Below are 18,442 nucleotides of genomic sequence, written 5' to 3'. Positions count from 1 at the left end.
TACCGAGGTTCTGCAGAAGTGTGGACTTTTCAGTGCTAAAAGTTGAGACGAAGCAGTGGAGTAGAGATGTAATGTTTTGGGGCTTCAAACTGTTGTCATATTATACTAAAAGAATTATTATAATAATCTAAACATTCTAAAAATACAGTAAGCTTTTGATTAATAATCCCCCGCCTCTCATTTTGTTCCGGTCTACTGCCAAACGCAATTTTTTATGAAAAAATAGTTTAATCCCTTTAGGCTGCTTACACATTTTTATCTATAGCGGCATATTTGTTTTTGTTTTGTTCTTTATTTTTAATAAATTCTCTGCTGTAGATTATGTTCTAGTTATTTGACATTGGTAAGTGTTTGAAACGAGCAGGCACAGATCGTAAGCATAAATTTAGCTAATAATTTGTAGCACCTAGACGCTGTGGCTTTGCTGCTGCTGTGCGAAACGCATGAATGAAAATCTAGTGAGAAGTGTGTAGGTTGTGGAGAATTTTGTCGCAGTTCACCTTCTGCATTGACTCACACAAAAAATGAGTAAGTTGCCTTACTATACATAAATTGTAGAAGAAAATGTATAGAAAAGATGACCCTCACAGTACAAAAGCAAAATAAAAGATGTAACTTTGTTGAATTTTTATTTTTTAAATTTTTAAAATTTTTTATTGTTATAATTGTGTCAATAAAATAAAATTAACTCTAAATTATACACTCGTTCGACTTACAAAAATACCATTTTCGCATTCTTATATACTACATTTAATTAACTTAGTACACAAATACTTTCTTTACACTAATTTTTAATGAAAAATGTTTTTATTATAAATAAAAAATTACTTCGTCTCATTGCTCAGCGCCTTCTTCTTTGTTTTGGTGCAGTAATAGCGGTCGCTATTCTCGATCCAATCGCAAACATTCAAAATTGTGTGGAAAGCCGTGCCCTCCTTGCATTCGAATTCAACTGGTTCGCCGTGCACGCAGCGATAGTACTGTGGAAAGAATTTAAATAGTGTGGAATTAGTAAAAAAGTTTAGAAAAAAGAGAAGAAAAAATTTTAACTTAGGCTGCACAGAAACTATAGTGCCCTACACAGCAACATGAAAGTTTATAAAATGATTTTTATCTTGATTTTGATCGCTCAGCTTGTATGGCAGCCATATGCTATAGTGGTTCGATCTAAACAATTTATACGGAAATTGTAGCGCTGTCTTGTGGAATAATCCATGTCAAATTTCGTTAAGCTGTCTTAACAAATAAAAAAGATTTCCATACAAAGACCTGATACTGATCACTTAATTATCGGAATTTTCGACAAAAGAGCAGCTTCTTGGAGAAAAAAGGACGTGTGCAAAATTTCAGATCAATATTTAAAAACTGCGGGACTAGTTCACGTATATACAGACGAACATCAGTACACCCACTCAAGTTATATATGTAGATATACTTACATACATATTTATTTCATAAGAACTACAACGTTTCCGTCTGGTTCTGAAAAATTTCGTAGTAAACTTAACATCCCTAGTTCAGGTTCTTCCGTCTGGTTCTGACAAATTGCGTGGTAAACTTAACATCTCTAGTTCAGGTTCTTCCGTCTGGTTCTGACAAATTTCGTAGTAAACTCAACATCCCTAGTTCAGGTTATAAACATATTTTTTCTGAAATCTTACCTTTTGACAATTTGCGTGCGGTATAAAGTCCTTATTCGTACAATCGATATCGGGCATCACATGTCCGCCGCTGGGTTCAACAATCTCCGGTTTTGGTTCTAAAACTTCCAATCCACCGGTTTCCTCGCTGCTTGATGATGTTGGTGTTTCTGTTGTGGTTGTTGTCGTGGATGTGGATGTGGTTGGTCTCGGCTTGGGTCTCGGTTTGGGTTTCTTGGAGCCTTTGGATGGTTTCTGGATCAATACATAGCAGGATGACCATATGTTATAACATAGAATAAATAAATTAGTATTAACAATTTGTAGTATTTTTTGGCTGAATTGAATTCTTCAAAATAAAAATATATGGAATTTGTAAAACATAACCAGAAAAGAAAGGGTGATAGAAAAGGGTGATAATTGAGCTGTAATTTCAATACTGTAACATGGAATTGAACTAAATTTTTTAAAATCCTATAATTGCCAACAAATAGTTGAACATACCTGTACTGCCAAATTGTTCAAATCATACAGGGTACCCTAATGGTGGTGTGAAAAAATTGAAAGAAAAAACTATTAAAATTAATTAAGATATTTTTGTTTAATTTTCCCCTGCCTTACGAATTTGTTTTGACTAATTTTGTTTGACTAATCTGGATGTACTTATTGACTATATTAAAATGGACGCTTTTCGCTGAGCTTTAGTTTTCAAGTCTCTCGGTCGGTATAACGATGTTATATATTTCCCTAAGCTCGTCAGTGATCTGAAGTTTACTGGTGTATAGTTTGTTCTTCAAATCATATTTCAAAGAGGTGAGGTGTAATGGTGAAAATCTGGTATGCCAATTATTATTAACACTGCATCCAACGCAGTAATTAAAGCTGAAACTGAGCGGGTTGCTTCGCTGTGTGAGTTCTCGTTGAAATGAGTAACTGTCAAGACTTTGTTTTCGGGAAGACATAATGTGTCAATATTTATCGACTCTCTCATTTTGTTGAAAAATAACCTAAGGGGGGTTTTAGCCGATCCAAACAGTCATTTTTCGGTGAGTCTTGACAAGCTGTTATATTCGTTTTTTTCAGTATTGTTTGGAATTTCATCTTGGAAGAAATTACGTCTGCATAACGTTTACAAATGGTTCAACTTTATTTCGAAAACGTTCTGTAAAGAACGTGTTTCGTGCGCTTCACTCAACTTATGGTCAACATAATCGACCGACTGAGCGTTCTTCCACCATCGGACTAGCACGCAATGAAGAGAATATAGTAGCCGGAGCTGAGGGTATATACGATGATCGTGGAGAGTCTATTCGAACCGTACGCAGCAACTCGGACTGACGGATAGAACGACTTGGCGTATTTTACGTCGAGATCTTAAATTGAAAACGTACAATACACAGCTTGTGCAAGAACTGCTTTAGCTGCGACATCGCTTCACTATATATGCTCTAGAAAAGTTCCAAGAAGATCCGATGTTTTCGAGCCAAATTTTGTTCAGCGATGAGGCCATTTCTGGCTCAATGGATATGTAAACAAGAAAAAATTGCCGCGTTTGGGACGAAGAGAAACCTGAAGAGATTCAAGAGCTGCCATTTCATCCATAAGAGTCAACAGTGGTTTGTGAGCCGGTGGAATCGTTCGATATTTCTTCCAAAATGCTGCCGGTGAGAACGTATCGGTCAATGGCGACTGTTATCGCGCCTTGATAACCTGAAATTGAAGCTCGTGATCGCGGCGACATTTGGTTTCAACAAGACGGCGCCACTTCCCAAGCATCGCATCAATCAATGGATTTATTGAGATAACACTTCGATGTGCAGATAATTTCACGTTTTGGGGCCACCAAGATCATATGATATCAACCCGTTAGACTTTTTACCGTGGGATAAGTAAAATCTAAAGGCTCCGCGAACTATTCATCTTCATTTAATTTGAAATTTCTTTTTTTTTCTTTTAAAAGGAACCACAGAATAGATCATATATGAAATCGGCTATCGTCAGGCCTCATAAAAAGGCAAAAGGATTACGAACTAAAGTTTCGATAAAAATAATTCATGTTGCCTTATGGGGAATGGACATTAATATCTTCGTTAAACTCTATAGGATCATTTAAAAACTAATTATACTCTACAGCTCTTTCTTCGCTTATCTGTCTACTTTGTATTATTTTTATTAAGCTCTTTTTTGTGCTCACTCATCGTTCGTTTAACGCTGCGGACATTTTTAGCGCACTCGTTAATTTTGTGCCTTAATTTTCTATTTTTGCGGAAGCTAATTTCGCAAACACAAGCAAGCCAACTATAAATAGGGAATCGTATTTGGCTTCGCATGGCCCAGTGAAGCAATGCTATGCGCGCTCACCTAGCATGAACATACATACAAACATATGAGTATCACCCTAATACATCTCGGTGCAAAATCATACATATTTGCGTACGCAGATTCTTGAATTTAACAAACAACTCAGCAAACAATTTGGCAATTAGCTGAGATGCGAAAATTGTCTTCAATTTTGCTCGCATTGTTCTGTTGCTGTTCTGTATAATATAATATTTCGCTAAGACTCACCTTGGTTGTTGTTGTGGTGGTTTGCTCGGCCAACGGTCGTTTTGTTGTGATTGTCGTTGCTGTGGGCTTTGGCTTCGGACGCTTCGTGGTGACATCTTGTGACACGAAACTGGCCTCGTCGGGATTTGGCGGCGTCGCTGGTGGTTTGGCCCACTCGGGCTACAAGACACAAACAAGAAACATAATAAATTACAGATGCTTGGCGTATTAATAATAAAAGAGAATGATGTGTAGATTTTAGCTCTCGTTTTTGGCAGCCAAAAATTTTGCGGCAATCAAAGAAGAACAAAAAAGAATATTACCACAAAACCGTTAATTATATACAAGCGCTAAACTTGGCACACTAACCCGCTCAGTCGTTTCGCGCGTCGGCTCCGGCACTGTGTAATCGTGCATATTGTCGTAGAGAATTTGCATTAGTGCATTCTCGCGCCCACACAAACCACGGAAGTCATCCATATCAATGGCCCAGGTCATAGCGCCTGCATAGCCCTTTTGCTTGATATAGTCCATTTTGATTTGCACCGACTTTTCATTCTCGTAGCCCACCCATTGTGTGTCTTTGTAGGTGTAGGGCACCATGCCCTGTTCATCCCATTGCACGGTCCAACCCTTGGTGGCATCCTGTACCTCGGTACATATTTCGTAGTAAGCCAGGAAACCGCTGGCATTGGTGTAGGGTCCGGGTGCGCCACCGCCGGCCTCCTTATTGATGTATGTACCCATGTTGTAGTTCTTGTTGGAGTTGCTCAGTGTGTAAGTGCGTCCATAGAAGGGTACGCCCACGACCAGCTTATTGGCGGGGCAACCCATCTCCTCCCAGAGAGCAAGACCATCGTTCTGTAAAATGGTAGGAAAAAAGTTTATATCCAACTTAAACCGAGTAGTTAAGGCCATACATACCACATTTAGTTTCTCATAAGCCCACTGATCGTGCTTGCGCTTATAGAGTGGACTGTGTACATCAGCAAAGCCAGCCCAGTTGCCGCGTAGATCATAAGTCATGGCATGTATGGCATCCAGTAATCTGTTAAAAAGTATTTTTAATAAGTGGAATGGACGGCTGGACCTGCAGATATTCGCTACTCACTCGCACAGCTCGGGCACATGATAACCTTCTTGCAATCTGAACTTCGCCACCGGCACCGCCATTGTTATTTCCCAACCGCGTCCTTCACGATCGAAAGCACGTCGCAACTCTTGCACAAAGTACAAGAATTTGTCCTTGTCGCCAAAAGTGCCACCACGATCGGTAGCACCGGGGTACTCCCAATCCAAATCGAAGCCATCGAAGTCATATTCCTTCATGAACTGCACAACGCTGCGTATGAAACTGAGTCGTCGTTCACGCACCGCAACCATCTGTGAATATTTAGAGCCACCCTCTGCCCAGCCGCCGACAGCCACCTGTAGCTTTAGGTTGGGATGCTTTTGTCGCAGTTGTGTGAATTTGCGGAAACCATCTTGTTCCACGTCCAACTCGGGATCGATAACCAAGATGTCCCAACTCTTGTCGTTCAAACCAATAAATGAGTAGACCAAATGTGTGCACAAATCGGCGGGTACATCCTCGAGTCCATAACGTCCCACACCGGGGCGATATACGGCCCAGTTACTGAAGTAGCAGACAATACGTGCCGGCTGCTCATTGGCAATTGTACTTGTAAGCGCCACAGTTAGCGTTAAGCTAAGTAGCAATAGCTTTAAAGGAATATCTAAAAATGAGACAGAGAAGTTATTGAATATTATTAATAAAATTTAGTTTTCTTAAAGATATTTTACATATTTGAATATAGCAGTTTTAGGCTTAAATCAATATGTCAAAGGTGGTGTTTTGGCTTTACGAAACCGTAGTTAAGCTAATAATGTTATATGATATATTCCTCTGATGGAAGGCGCTTGGAAATTGCTACACTTGCTAAGAAGCTTGAACGTGTCCAATGAATGACTCTCATTGCGGACAAAGGTGGTCTCTGCCGACTGTTGCATTACTGCGTGGAGCGTTCTGAAACCCACGAAAGCTGAATGGGTTCGAAGAAAATACGCCGAAATTGTATCCTCCTTCAACTGAATTTCTGAAAACTTGGATCACTACGTCACAAAGGCCACTCATGGCGGCATTTTCTCCGCTCATATAACGACGCGAGCACAGCGAACTTTTTCACGGATGGATCGAAACTAAGAGCTAGGTTGGAAGGGAAGTTTTTCGTAAGGATCTTTTCATCAGTTTTTGATTTAGCACCACTGCGGTGTTTTCAGTCAGAAGCAACTGCTATCATCACAGGCGGTAGACATACTGCTACGAAGTGCAGCCTCTTTCAGGGAGGTAAGCATTCACTCCGACAGCAGTGCGGTAAACTAGCGGTTAGCTCACTAACTGTGCGCTCAAAGCTAGTCATGGAGTAACTGTCCTCACTAGAAGCAGCGACATGCTAATTTAACATAAGAATCGTTTTTGTATCTGCAAAGCCGATGAGCTAGCTAGAGTGTGTACTCTTTATTCACTTACATCGGAATGGGACCGAAGTCTTGCGATCTAGCACTGGACTAAAGGTCCACGCACGCTTTCAGCAGGCGTTGGTCGACGACCGTGTTAAATATTTTTCCCTCCTGTGCAAGATACTTTTAGCTTAGAGTAGAATATAGGAAGTCTTTTGAATTACTTGTCCTCAGCACAGTTCATTTTTCCGCAATGTTAGGGGATCTCACTGGAGGTTGTCCAATAGACATTCATTGACGGACGCAAGTTTTCATAGCTCACATATATAGGATAGTGCCGTGGAAATATCCATTATCCAGCTTTTGCGAAATGGTGGTTGAAACATCTCTGCAGTCTTACCTTCAACGAACCAGAAGACATAGCCGAAATCGACATCAGTCGTCTAAACAAATTAAAATGATATGCTCAAAGCGATTTGTCGATTTTTAATCGTCTTATGGTCTGCTATAGGGGAGTTTTGGGTAACACAACGCACCGGCTTTCTAAACTGTCTAAGTGTGATCGCTGTTAGGATCGACCATATAACTTAACCTAATATAATGCTCTTATTCCTGTTCTCTAGAAGTTTTTTTCGCTTTTATTGCTAATGTGTATTTTCAATAAAGAATAAAGGTGCTGTGCTGCAAGTGCTGGGTATTAATTTTCAAATAAATCAGATCTGCTTTTAATTTATGGATTGTGAATAGCGCGAGTCAAAACCTCAATAATGTTATTCAGACTGATATTAATTATAGACTATTAATATGTATAGCTCTTAAAAAATTTAAGACTACCAAACTCTCGCATCAAAATTCCGTGTCTTATGTAATCAACATGTGATAACATAAACAATTCTTTAATTACTTAAAAACAAATAATTTATTTACTAATCGCAACAAAGCTTCGCCTCTACTACACATTCCCAATTAGATGTAATCATATATCAAGAATTTAGGTAGCTGCCTTCGCATGTAAGACTATCGGTGAAGAATAAATTAGAAGCTCTAACGCCACAGCTGCGGCCCTCAATTAAAATTCTGCGAGCAAACCGAATTTCAAGTACAAAAACGCTTCCTTTTTGCGCGTTTTTTGCTACACATTTCACAATCAATTACAGCGAAGCAAGAAAATAAATAATAAAATCTGAATTAAATATGTGCGAAGGCAAAGCACTTAGATATATCTGTATATATATGAATGTGTGTGTGCGTGCAACGGTTCAGGCGCTACAACAATTAACGCATAATTATTGTAATTGTAAGTATCACCTAACAATTGGCCATAACAACAGCAAACACGGTGCACATAGAGGCATGCAATGTAAATGTCTACAGCACAATAAATTTGTAGGGATCTTAGGCGCACATTTTATTACCGTGACGCGTTGACTTTGACGTTGCCAAAATTAAAGAAAATCGCCAACTGCTGTGCATATAAAATAATCGCAAAGCAAAAACAAAAAAGTAGGGAGCACTAAGTTCGGCTGGAACCGTTTATTTTATACTTTCGCCTTACATATTAAGAAACCTTACAGATTGACCACTTTATAAGGTGTAAAGTCATACTAATGTTGGAAAATCTGAATATCAGATATATGTATATATGGGCACTATAGCGAGTATTGCCTTGACTACATCCATTTTTGGCAAGATAATAGACTGTTGTTAGAGAGAGTCTTTTCTGAATTTCATTAAGATGTCTTACATATTGACCAATAGATGCGGTAAAAAGTTAACCGGAAGCTCGAAAATATGAATACTAGGTATATGAGGGCTAAGGGGAGTACTGACCCGGTTTTATTCATTTTTAGCTCAATGGCATGCTGTCATCACAGAAATATTCTCCCCAAAATTTGCGAACTAAATTTCACGGATTGACCGATATATTAAGTAAAAAATTAGCCATATGCATTGGGGCCCTCTGGGTCCTTGAAGATTTAAAACCCGTTTTCGACAATTTGTGGGCATAAAGTTAAATACCTTGATGACAATATTTGTACAAAATTTTATCGCTGATAACTTCACCGATGTTTAGTTGTATACTGTAAAGTGATAAAATCTGATGGATTCCAGAAATTTGTTATATGGAAAATAGGCGTGGTTTTCATCTGATTTAGCCCATTTTCACAGTATAGGAAAATGTGTGTATCCTCACACACCAAATTTGGTTGAGATTGGTCAGGTAGTAGTTCCTGAGTATAGGATTTCACCTAAAAATGGTTGGTGCCACAGCCACCGTCCAAGGTTTACTACTACTTCTACAAGGCTCTTCCCCACCCTCTTGGTAGTTAAATTTAATGCTTGTGTCTCATTTCTTCAGGGATTTTTCGTATTTTTAGTTGTTTTTAACATAACCGTTATATGAAGAGTGGACTAGTAATTTTCCTTTCCAACCATTCCATTTTCCCAGAGTATAAACGGATGCTAAAGAGACTTCTTATCGGCAAGTTTGAGAGATTTTGCTTTGACGGTGTGGAAGTTATGTTCTTTAAACATTTAGGGGGCGAGGTCACGTTCACTTTCAAATAATTTTTAGCTCATAAATATATATTTTTTTCAGATCCACTAGACCCCATAAGTTGATTATGTTGGATAATTTCTCGAGATATTTTTTTTATAAATAAATGGTACTCCTTATATTATAGAACCACTGTGTCCCCACGTCAATTATAGGAATCATTTAGACAAATTCTTGTAAAAGCGTTGTTACATATCATTTATCATACATTTGTTAAGTTATATTTCTAGGTACTTTCATTAGAGAAGTAGACTGGGTTGACAGTTGTCGTCCGAGTCTATGCTCAAACTCCGCTAAAAGTGAATCATGGAAGCTGTTTAAGCTAATAGGTCGCTAATTTAAAAAAAAGTGTGTTAATCGCTTATACATTTGAGATGTCTAACAGTGTTGTCTAAAGATTTATCGAGATTTAGTATTGTTAAGGAACGTCGTTATATGACAGGTGAACCTGGTTATTACCACATTTTTGGTTTATGGGCTGCTCAGTCACAATAAAAGTTGTCAACGAATTCAACTCGATCATGTCAAAATGTTATAAACAACCGTTAGCTGAACAAGACTATTATACTCTTTCCGCAACAGTGCGAGAGTATAAAAAAACGAATTGATCATAAAAGAATGTTAGCGACGCGTTTTTGATAGACATCTACGTATGTTTGTATTTATGTGTGAGTGCGAGCCTTAGCCGTGCTAGCATATACACACGCACACAAACACAAGCTGTTGCTTTCCTTTCTTTCAACATGCGTTGCAGACGTTGACTGAATTTTAAAATTAATCATTTTGTTATCAATCGCCAGCAGACGCGCCTCGCACACACACACGCGCACACATAAACGGACTTATGCAAATTGTTTTCCCGACTCGACGCGGTATTACTTAATAAATATGCAATGCGGCGTGTCAATAGTTTGTTGACGTTCTCATATTTTACTTTATAGCCAATTATACGTCGTTGGCCTCTTTCATCGCCACTTCAGACGCTAAGCGTATTCATGTGTGCGCTTCTATATACATACTTATGTAAGTGTGATCATGTATGTCTGTCTGTTTTAATTTCACTATAGGTGCGTACTTTTTTGGCACCATTAAGGTTATATGGGGGTTCATAATCCACATCGGGAACACCCGCGTTCAATAAACAACAAATAACACCCAACAACACTTGCGGTTACAACAAATTGCAACAACAGCTGCGTTAAACAAATGCATTTTCCATTTGTGTCATGACATTCATTCGAGTTGTTTAAAAATATTTTCTTTTAAAATTGGCGCGAGCCACGCCGAGTTCGTTCACCGGCGGGTGTTTGATACGTCAACGGAGTTTTCCATTTTTATAAAGTGACGAAACATTAATTACGTTAGTGAGGATGATTTTCAAATAATTTTATTTTACTTCAGATAGTTGCTATTATAACTAAATAATATATATCTATGTATATGTAAATAGAAAAGAGACCTTGAGTTCATATGAGGTTGATAAGTGAAAATTTAACTGAAAATTAGTTGTTGGAATTTAACCTAAATTCTAAATAAAGTTGGGTTTCGATTTTTTTTAATAAAAAAAGTTTTAGATTAACAATTATTAATCTAATTCTCAGCATCTTATTGAATTAAAACTTAAATAAAAATTAAGTAATTTAATATATAAAATTTATATATTATTAAAAATCGAAAAATAACCAACTGTAATTTTTTAATGAATTTTTAATTGAATTCATTAATTTTTTTAATTTAATTAATTTTTGATTTAATTAGTTTTAAAAAGTTAAATTAAATTTAATAATATAGCAAATTTTAAATATGTATGTATTATTAAAAATCGCAAAAATTTTAAGTTTTTTTGTAATGAATTGCTTATTAAATTAATTAATTTTTTAAATTTAATTTAATTACAATTTAGTTTAATTAAAATTAAAAATTAAATTAAATTTAATTTTTTTATGATTTTTAATAATATTTTAAACCTTTTATCCCAAACATTTTAAATTAAAATTTAAGTAAAAATTAATTATCAAAAAAGTAAAATGCCAAATACTATTTTGAATTAAAATTTAATTAAGAATTAATTTTGAATTAAACCTAATCTTTTTTATCCCAAAATTAATTTAATTAAAAAAATTTTAAAATATTATTTAAAATAGCAAATTTGTTAAATTTTTTAAATTAATTTTAATTGAGTTAAATTTAATTTAATTTTTAAATGAATTAATTTTTAAATAAAATTTAATTAAAATTTTAATTTAAACTAATTTATTAAAAATTAAATTAAATTAAATTTGTTTTTAAAAATTGATTATCAAAAAATAAAATGCCAAACATTTTGGATTGATATTTAATTATTAATTAATACTAATTTTTTTTGATCCCAAAAACTTGGTTTAAAACTAAAAAAAAATAATATTGAAAATTAAATTTTAAATCTTGGATTAAAATCGTAAAATATAAAAAGTTTGAATATGTAAGTGCGCCGCCCACTGCTCTGTGGTATTGAATATGATGACCTTCTTCCATTTATTTAATATTTTTTTTTTTATAATAATTTTGGCATACATTTTTTTCAATCTAATAAATGGGATTAAATATTATTTATTTTAATTCAAAGTTTCAGGAATACAAAATAATTAAAAATTTAATTTAATGCATTATTTGCGCCCTGCTAATGAAAAAGCTAAATCTTTTACGGTGCTGAAATACAAAAAAATATATATTAAGTAAAATAATAAAAAAAAATTTAAAATTTCTGAAAAATGCAATTTTTCGGAACTATTTTAATCCTAAAAATATTTTAAAAAATTAAAGAATTTAAAAATATAATTTTTTGAAATTCCATAATATTATTTTGAAATACTTTCTAACATTTCGATTTCGTTTACTCCTAAACTATTAAGTTAAGTTCGGACTAATATCCTATTTATTCATTTCTCCTCAGCCTTATTCTGAAAGCAAAATGTGTAGATAAGAGGTAGTAGATAGAAGAGGGGAAAATAATTTTTTTACTGATGGTTCGAAGTTCATTGGGTTGATTGGTGGTCAGCTTTCCTGCAGTGCAGCGTTTTTCAAGTGGAGCTGTGTGCAATTTATAAACCTACCTACCTTACATGGGTTTTAGGACTTTCAAAGAAAAAAAAACATTTTTTATTAGACCTATTTGGTGGCATTACATCTCTAGAATATTGTACTTAATGTGTTGATTCCGGTAATAGTTTTGGAGATACCGCCTTGAAAAGTTGCGCGTTCTTGTTAAACAATATAGTCACTTAAAAGTTTAAACACCTTTTTATCGAAACTGTGTTCCCAAAATCGGTGGCCTAGATTTCTCGCTTACTGCTTAACCAATCTTAATGAAATTTTACACCGCTCTTCGAGCTAAAATTTACCAGTTCTCTAAGGAAGAGTTTTTTGTGTACTTACAACTATTTGAAAACACAAAAACGTCGAGCATTTTTCACCGAAATTTGTATTTTACGTAAAAATGTCTGCCAAAAATTCAATTTTCACTTTTTTGTTTTTTGTTTTCCTTCCATCGTCTAATATCTAGTTTGTGGTCTTAATTAAAACATTTGCTTTTTTCTTTTACTTCGGATGTTCTTATAAGAACTTCCACTGTCTACGCCTTGGCATCTTTTTATCGAGGACCTGCCAGAAATGACGAAGTAATGGGCGTGTTTTGACTATTTTCCTTTGAACTTTTCAAAAAATCTTTGTAAATATGTATATTTCGAAAAATAAAAAGGTTGAATAAAATATATCATTTTTTATAAGAAAAAAATTGAGAAATGGGTCGTTCTTTACTCGAGGTATCCCATGATACTTAAGAAAAATAATTTGGTTCTTTCGTTTTAAAAACTATGGCATAAGAAAGACCATGTTTCAAATTGTCTAACTATCAGTTCTACCATTTGTATTATTTCGATAGAAACTTTTCAATTACGAACTACTTCAATTATTGCTTCCAAGCATCCTTTGATAGCAAAGTCATATAAGGCCTTTATGAGCCATATAACAACCGCTTGTTAGTCTAAATTATTCGAAAACTTTTACAAAATAAAATGGTCACAAACTTCACATAAGTTTTTAAATTTAAAGTGAGTCACAATTATTCACAAAATATTTTCTGGTTTTATTTTCGAAACATTTCAACACAACAATGCACTACAAAAAAACACACACATGCAAATTTCTTCCCTTATTATTTTTAATTTTTTTTAATTTTCATTTAAAAATAACTATGCAACACTTCAAACTTTTATCTTATAATATCCAGTAAAAATTTCCCCAGCGCTCTTACCCATGCTGTGCGCGCGAGTCTTTGACGTCGAATGACAGTAGCTGCGCGCATGCGTTACGTTTTTATTTGCGCCTTGCCGCCCAAAAGCGTCACATACAACTGACGAGTATGCCGACTGTAGCGATTTCTGCGCTTACCCATTGCGTTCTCACCCGCGCACGATAAGCAACAGTGACAATAACAGCAACAAAAAGAAATTGTAGTAATTTTAAGCCAAACGCCCGATGGCGCGCTAATGTTATGCAGCGCGCTGCGACATTTCCGACTACGTTGAAGTAACATACGCTTGTGTGCATGTAAAAATCAACAGCTTGCGTGCCTAAATACGCACAAGCGCGTATAGACTCCCCTATATACATACAGACGTGTGAAAGAATGAAAGCACGCTTTGTCACCGAACCGCAGCTGCTCTTATGCCACCACAAAGCCATCGCCTGTGATGTTGAGTGTACACACTTTTTCCTTTGAATTTCTTCGCAACTTTCTTGCGGTCTGCTGGTTGCGCGCTTTTTGCTACCATCGCGCAAGAATACGGCGCAGCGTTTGCCTAAAGTCCATAGCTTGAATGTTGCTGCAAGCTGCCGCCGCTTATCTTATCGCTTGCGAGAATGTGCGCGCATATTTTATTGGCTTGTTTTACTTGTTATTTCTCCGGCAACTTTCTTCGTCTTTTGTTATTCAAAAAATCTAGAATTACAATTGCGAACTCGTTCTGCTCGAAATCCAGATCAGGTATCTTTGTATGACTAAAGCACCGCTTGAAAGCAAACCAGCCTCCAGCGTGCTCCGGACAGTGAGGCTTCCATTTCCACCTTGTCTTTTGACACTTTGTTCTCGTTGCTACTTAGTCATGCAGCGAGTTCTTGTTGTCATTTGTTATCTTATTGTTTTCTGCGACAGCCTGGAAGCAGGTAGGTTTCCGTTTCATTCTGGAATGATAAATGTCATTCAGATTGAATAACAATCGGAGATTGCATTGCATTCCGGGTCGAATGGTCAGTAAGGCTTCGCAGTATGCTCTTGCATCGGTAGTTCATTGCTCTTGGTTGACTTAGTGGGCAGGTGCTCTAGCATACTCTCTTGCACATAACGGCAGTTGTTTGTGGTAATTGGGTTAATGCGAAAGTTGATATTTATGCGCGTATTTATTTTGTGTTCAGTTAGGTGTTCAATTCTATATTCACAAACCGTAAGGCTGTTTGGAAGGTGATGCTTGACTCAATAAGAATAAGTGAAAAAAATCTGATGCTGCTTCACACCCCAGCATAAACTTAAAGAGCTTTAATCAGTAGCGATTCCATGACATAAAACTTGGACTTCGGCCAACTCATAAGGAAGTACCTAATGCCTCGCTTTGGCATCCTCTGTAAGCTAAGCACGAAGCTTAATTTTACCCATAAACATAGATAAGCAATAATCTTTAATTGAGGCAAATTATAATAATGTGTTACAGTATTTTCAAGAGATCAGATCATTAGTAATTATCAGTTCAGTTGAATATTTTGCAATGTTTGTAAGTTTACGATTGCTATCCGCGGTGTGATCACTATTGGAAGATATTTCTGTGGACAATATGATCTGTACCTTAAACTTATTTTCATATATTTTTCAAAATTTGCAGCATCAGAAGAAACGTAAACCCAAGTTTCATTTTCCTGTAATATAATGGCTCTGCATGGATCTTAAAAGGGTTTTTTGTTTCCCAAACCCAGAAGTTTTGTCAGATTATGCGATTAGTTCGACAATATGCATTCTGAAAGACTATTTTCAATATAAAAGGTCTCATTTCGAGTTGTTGTTTCGTGTTGGAGAGTTGGCAAAAGAGATCTCGACATCGAGCCCGTTCGGATGGTTTTGGGGGATATTTAGAGTATGAAAAGCGTTCTTCACAACTCTTCCGAATAAAGCTGAATTTTTTTTCCAAAAGAGTACCGGACCGGTAACAGGTCTCTTTGGACATGCTTGATAGTGCAAATTCCGATCCTATATTCACGGAGAGCATTATAAATGCCGATGAGACATGAATTTAAGAGTTTGACATGTAAACAAGGCAACGATCATCGGAATGGAGGAGAAAAACGAGCCGAAATAAAAACTACGCCAAAGTCGCTCAAAAATCAAGGATATATTTTTCGTTATATTTTTCGATATTCGTAGTTTTGTGCATCACAAATTCGTTTCGGAGAGACAGACGGTCAATAAGGAGCTCTATTTGACCGTAGTGATCGAAAACGGCAGGAATTCTGGAAGATCAATTCATGGATTTTACACGATGATAATCCACCATCGCATCAAGCCACGATTGGGACCGAATTTAGAGCTGAAAATATAATAAATACCATCGATCAACCACCGTATTCAGCAGATTTCAGTTGAGTGTGAGTTTTTCTGGTTTCGCAAACTAAAATTGCCGCTTCGTGAAATCCATCGAATTAGTCAGTCGATCGAAGAGATAAAATAAAATTCGCTGCCGGTGCTGAAGATTATCCCAAAAAGTGCTTATGAAAAGGGTTTCGAAGGTGACAAAATAAATATTGATGAATAATTTTATATATAGCGTTTTATTTACATTTTCCGGGTACTTGTTTGTCACAATTTGCACAGACAGACGGACATGGTAAAATTGATCTGACGTTTCGTTTTGAGTGCTACAAACTCCGTGGTAAACTTAATACATCCTGTTCAGGGTGTAATTAATTCTTTATTCAACGCATACATAAATATGTAAGTATTATTCTTGTTTTATTATCACATAAGTTTTCTGTAAAAATGTCATTTGATTTTTCTGCATGTACACTATAAGAAACTGATAAGAAGACAAGTTTTAGCAATCAACTGAGTTCTACTGATATATGTTTCGAAGCACTTAACTTTGTCCAACTTGAATAGAACAGCAGAAATTAATTTAGAAACTGCTTTTTTAATTTCAAAACCAACTTATTTATGCTTCAGGACGAATTAGAAATACTTGTTAACTTCAAAGATCATAAAAAAATTTAAAAAAAATTGTAATAGAGAAAAAGAAACAAATTACTTTTTTTTTAGTTATCGAAAGATAAGGTAATTTCAGAAATCTTTTTTTGTTGTATCTCTAAAACTTAAATATTTTATTACATTACTTTTTGTATTTAAGGCTTCGTATGATATCAGTTGCAGTCATCTATACCTAGTTCATATAGTTTTTTTACTGCTGGTTCACATACATACATATTTATTTATTAAACGAAAATTCCTATGTTAAATGTATGGGAACCTAGAAAAAATAGCGACCCCTTAGAGTTAAGCTACAGCGCCTGGCTTGAGGGAGAATTTTTTGTTTGTCAATCACTAACAATTGAGGGGGTAAGAGTTGAAAAAAAAACTCAAACATTTTTTTGAAGCACCCTAGGGTACGTACACACATACATACATATATATGTATATGTATATACTATTATATTACTAGAGCTCTTTTTAATGGATTTTTATATAGATCGAAGTTAAAACACACAGACGGCTAAATATTGACCCTATAGTTCTTTTGTGATATCTTATTTTTGATCATAAGTAGGAAAGTTCTCTCATACTATAGAAGTCACATACCTCCGTAAGCATTTTTTTGTAAAAACAGCAATCTAATATATCGTTCCATGTTAGATGTCACGTCGAAAATGTTTCTAATTTTCGAGATTGCAGCCCGATTTAAAAAAGATGTAAAAAAAAAGTTATGTGAAAAGTTTTGGTTGTAAGGTCTTTTAAAAACTATTATTTTATTTGAGATTTATCCTATATTTTTCAAAGCTAACAGTTTGGTAATAAATTATAAGTTATTGTCAAGAGCTTAATTGCCGAAGTTAAGGGCATACCTAGTGTGCAATTTCAAAAAAAATATATATATTTTTGTTTTTGTATATGTTGTCCTTGAAAAATAACATACAGGTACTGAAATTTTAATCAAATATTTCAAATATTTTTTGAGTTACGTGCTACTAAATTCTCTCTCGCTCAATTCAATCAGCTCAGTCAGATAATCTTTCAAAGTTTTTTATTCCAAACTAAATTTTTCAAATTAGCTGCAGTTTTAACTCGAAGAAAATCTTCTGATGGCTTTAAATTTTTCTTTGTTTTCTTTATACATGTAGTATGTTTCGCAGTACAATCCCCTAAAGTTTTCGATTGTATGAAAAAGGTGATATTGTAGAGCAAAAATCATCTAATTATCTCATTAAGGTGCTAACAAGTGGTTTGAAAAGATTATGTGCTGATACATAGATGATACTAATAATACTGAATTCATATGAGTTTTAGTCCGCCCTACCTTTCAAAGATATGTGTACAAATTTGACAGCTGTCGAACTATTAGTTAGTGGGATGCAGCATCTTGGGTGAAGAAACTTGTGTTAGTTAAAAAAAAAATGGATTAAAAGGAAAGGAAAAGGAAGGTGTACATAAAGCATTGATTTTTCTAAGAAAAAATACTTTTGAAGCTAAGGTTAAGATTAACCAATATTATTTGGACCCTGCAGCAGGGAAATCAAGCGTTTAAAAGTGATTTGAACAAGGCGAAATGAGCAGCGAGGACAATGAAGGCAGTGTACTAAGGAGGCTGTGGTCGACGAAAACATCAAACAAGTTCACAAAATAATTTTGAACGCCCCTAAAGTGGTGTTGCTGCAGAGAGAGATGTGACTCTGAAGAAATCAATGGAATGCCTTGGATATATTGTGAATGAATATTTGGTTATGTGAATGCTCTGCGGAAAGTAAATGCCAGGCTAGCTGATAATCTGACGAAAACAACAACGAATTTCTGATGCTGAGGAGTGTTGGCAGCTCTTTTGCCGTAATAAAACCAAATTTTCGTGTCGATATGTGGCAATAGATGGAACATGGCGCACTCATTTCACACAAACAAAGTCTTTAGTTTTTGTACAAAATTGGTTTCCACAATTATTGGATAATTTTTAAT

At 35.4% G+C, this 18,442-nt stretch overlaps 1 protein-coding gene across 1 annotated transcript; it reads right to left on the bottom strand.

Annotated features, from left to right (window-relative positions):
- Positions 1–721: 721 nt before the first annotated feature.
- LOC120776873 (endochitinase) lies at positions 722–5,643 on the bottom strand. Its single transcript, XM_040107934.1, has 6 exons — positions 5,299–5,643; positions 5,112–5,235; positions 4,557–5,048; positions 4,209–4,367; positions 1,662–1,895; positions 722–980 (listed from the first exon to the last, which is right to left on the bottom strand). The coding sequence occupies exons 1-6, from the start codon at positions 5,568–5,570 to the stop codon at positions 825–827; spliced, it is 1,437 nt and encodes a 478-aa protein (XP_039963868.1). The 5' UTR covers positions 5,571–5,643; the 3' UTR covers positions 722–824.
- Between the last annotated feature and the right edge of the window lie 12,799 nt (positions 5,644–18,442).

Source organism: Bactrocera tryoni, chromosome 1 (assembly GCF_016617805.1).
Source record: "Bactrocera tryoni isolate S06 chromosome 1, CSIRO_BtryS06_freeze2, whole genome shotgun sequence".
In the NCBI taxonomy this organism is placed as follows: domain Eukaryota; kingdom Metazoa; phylum Arthropoda; class Insecta; order Diptera; family Tephritidae; genus Bactrocera; species Bactrocera tryoni.
Note: the sequence above shows the minus strand (reverse complement) of the source record. Positions and strands in the feature narration are given on the sequence as shown.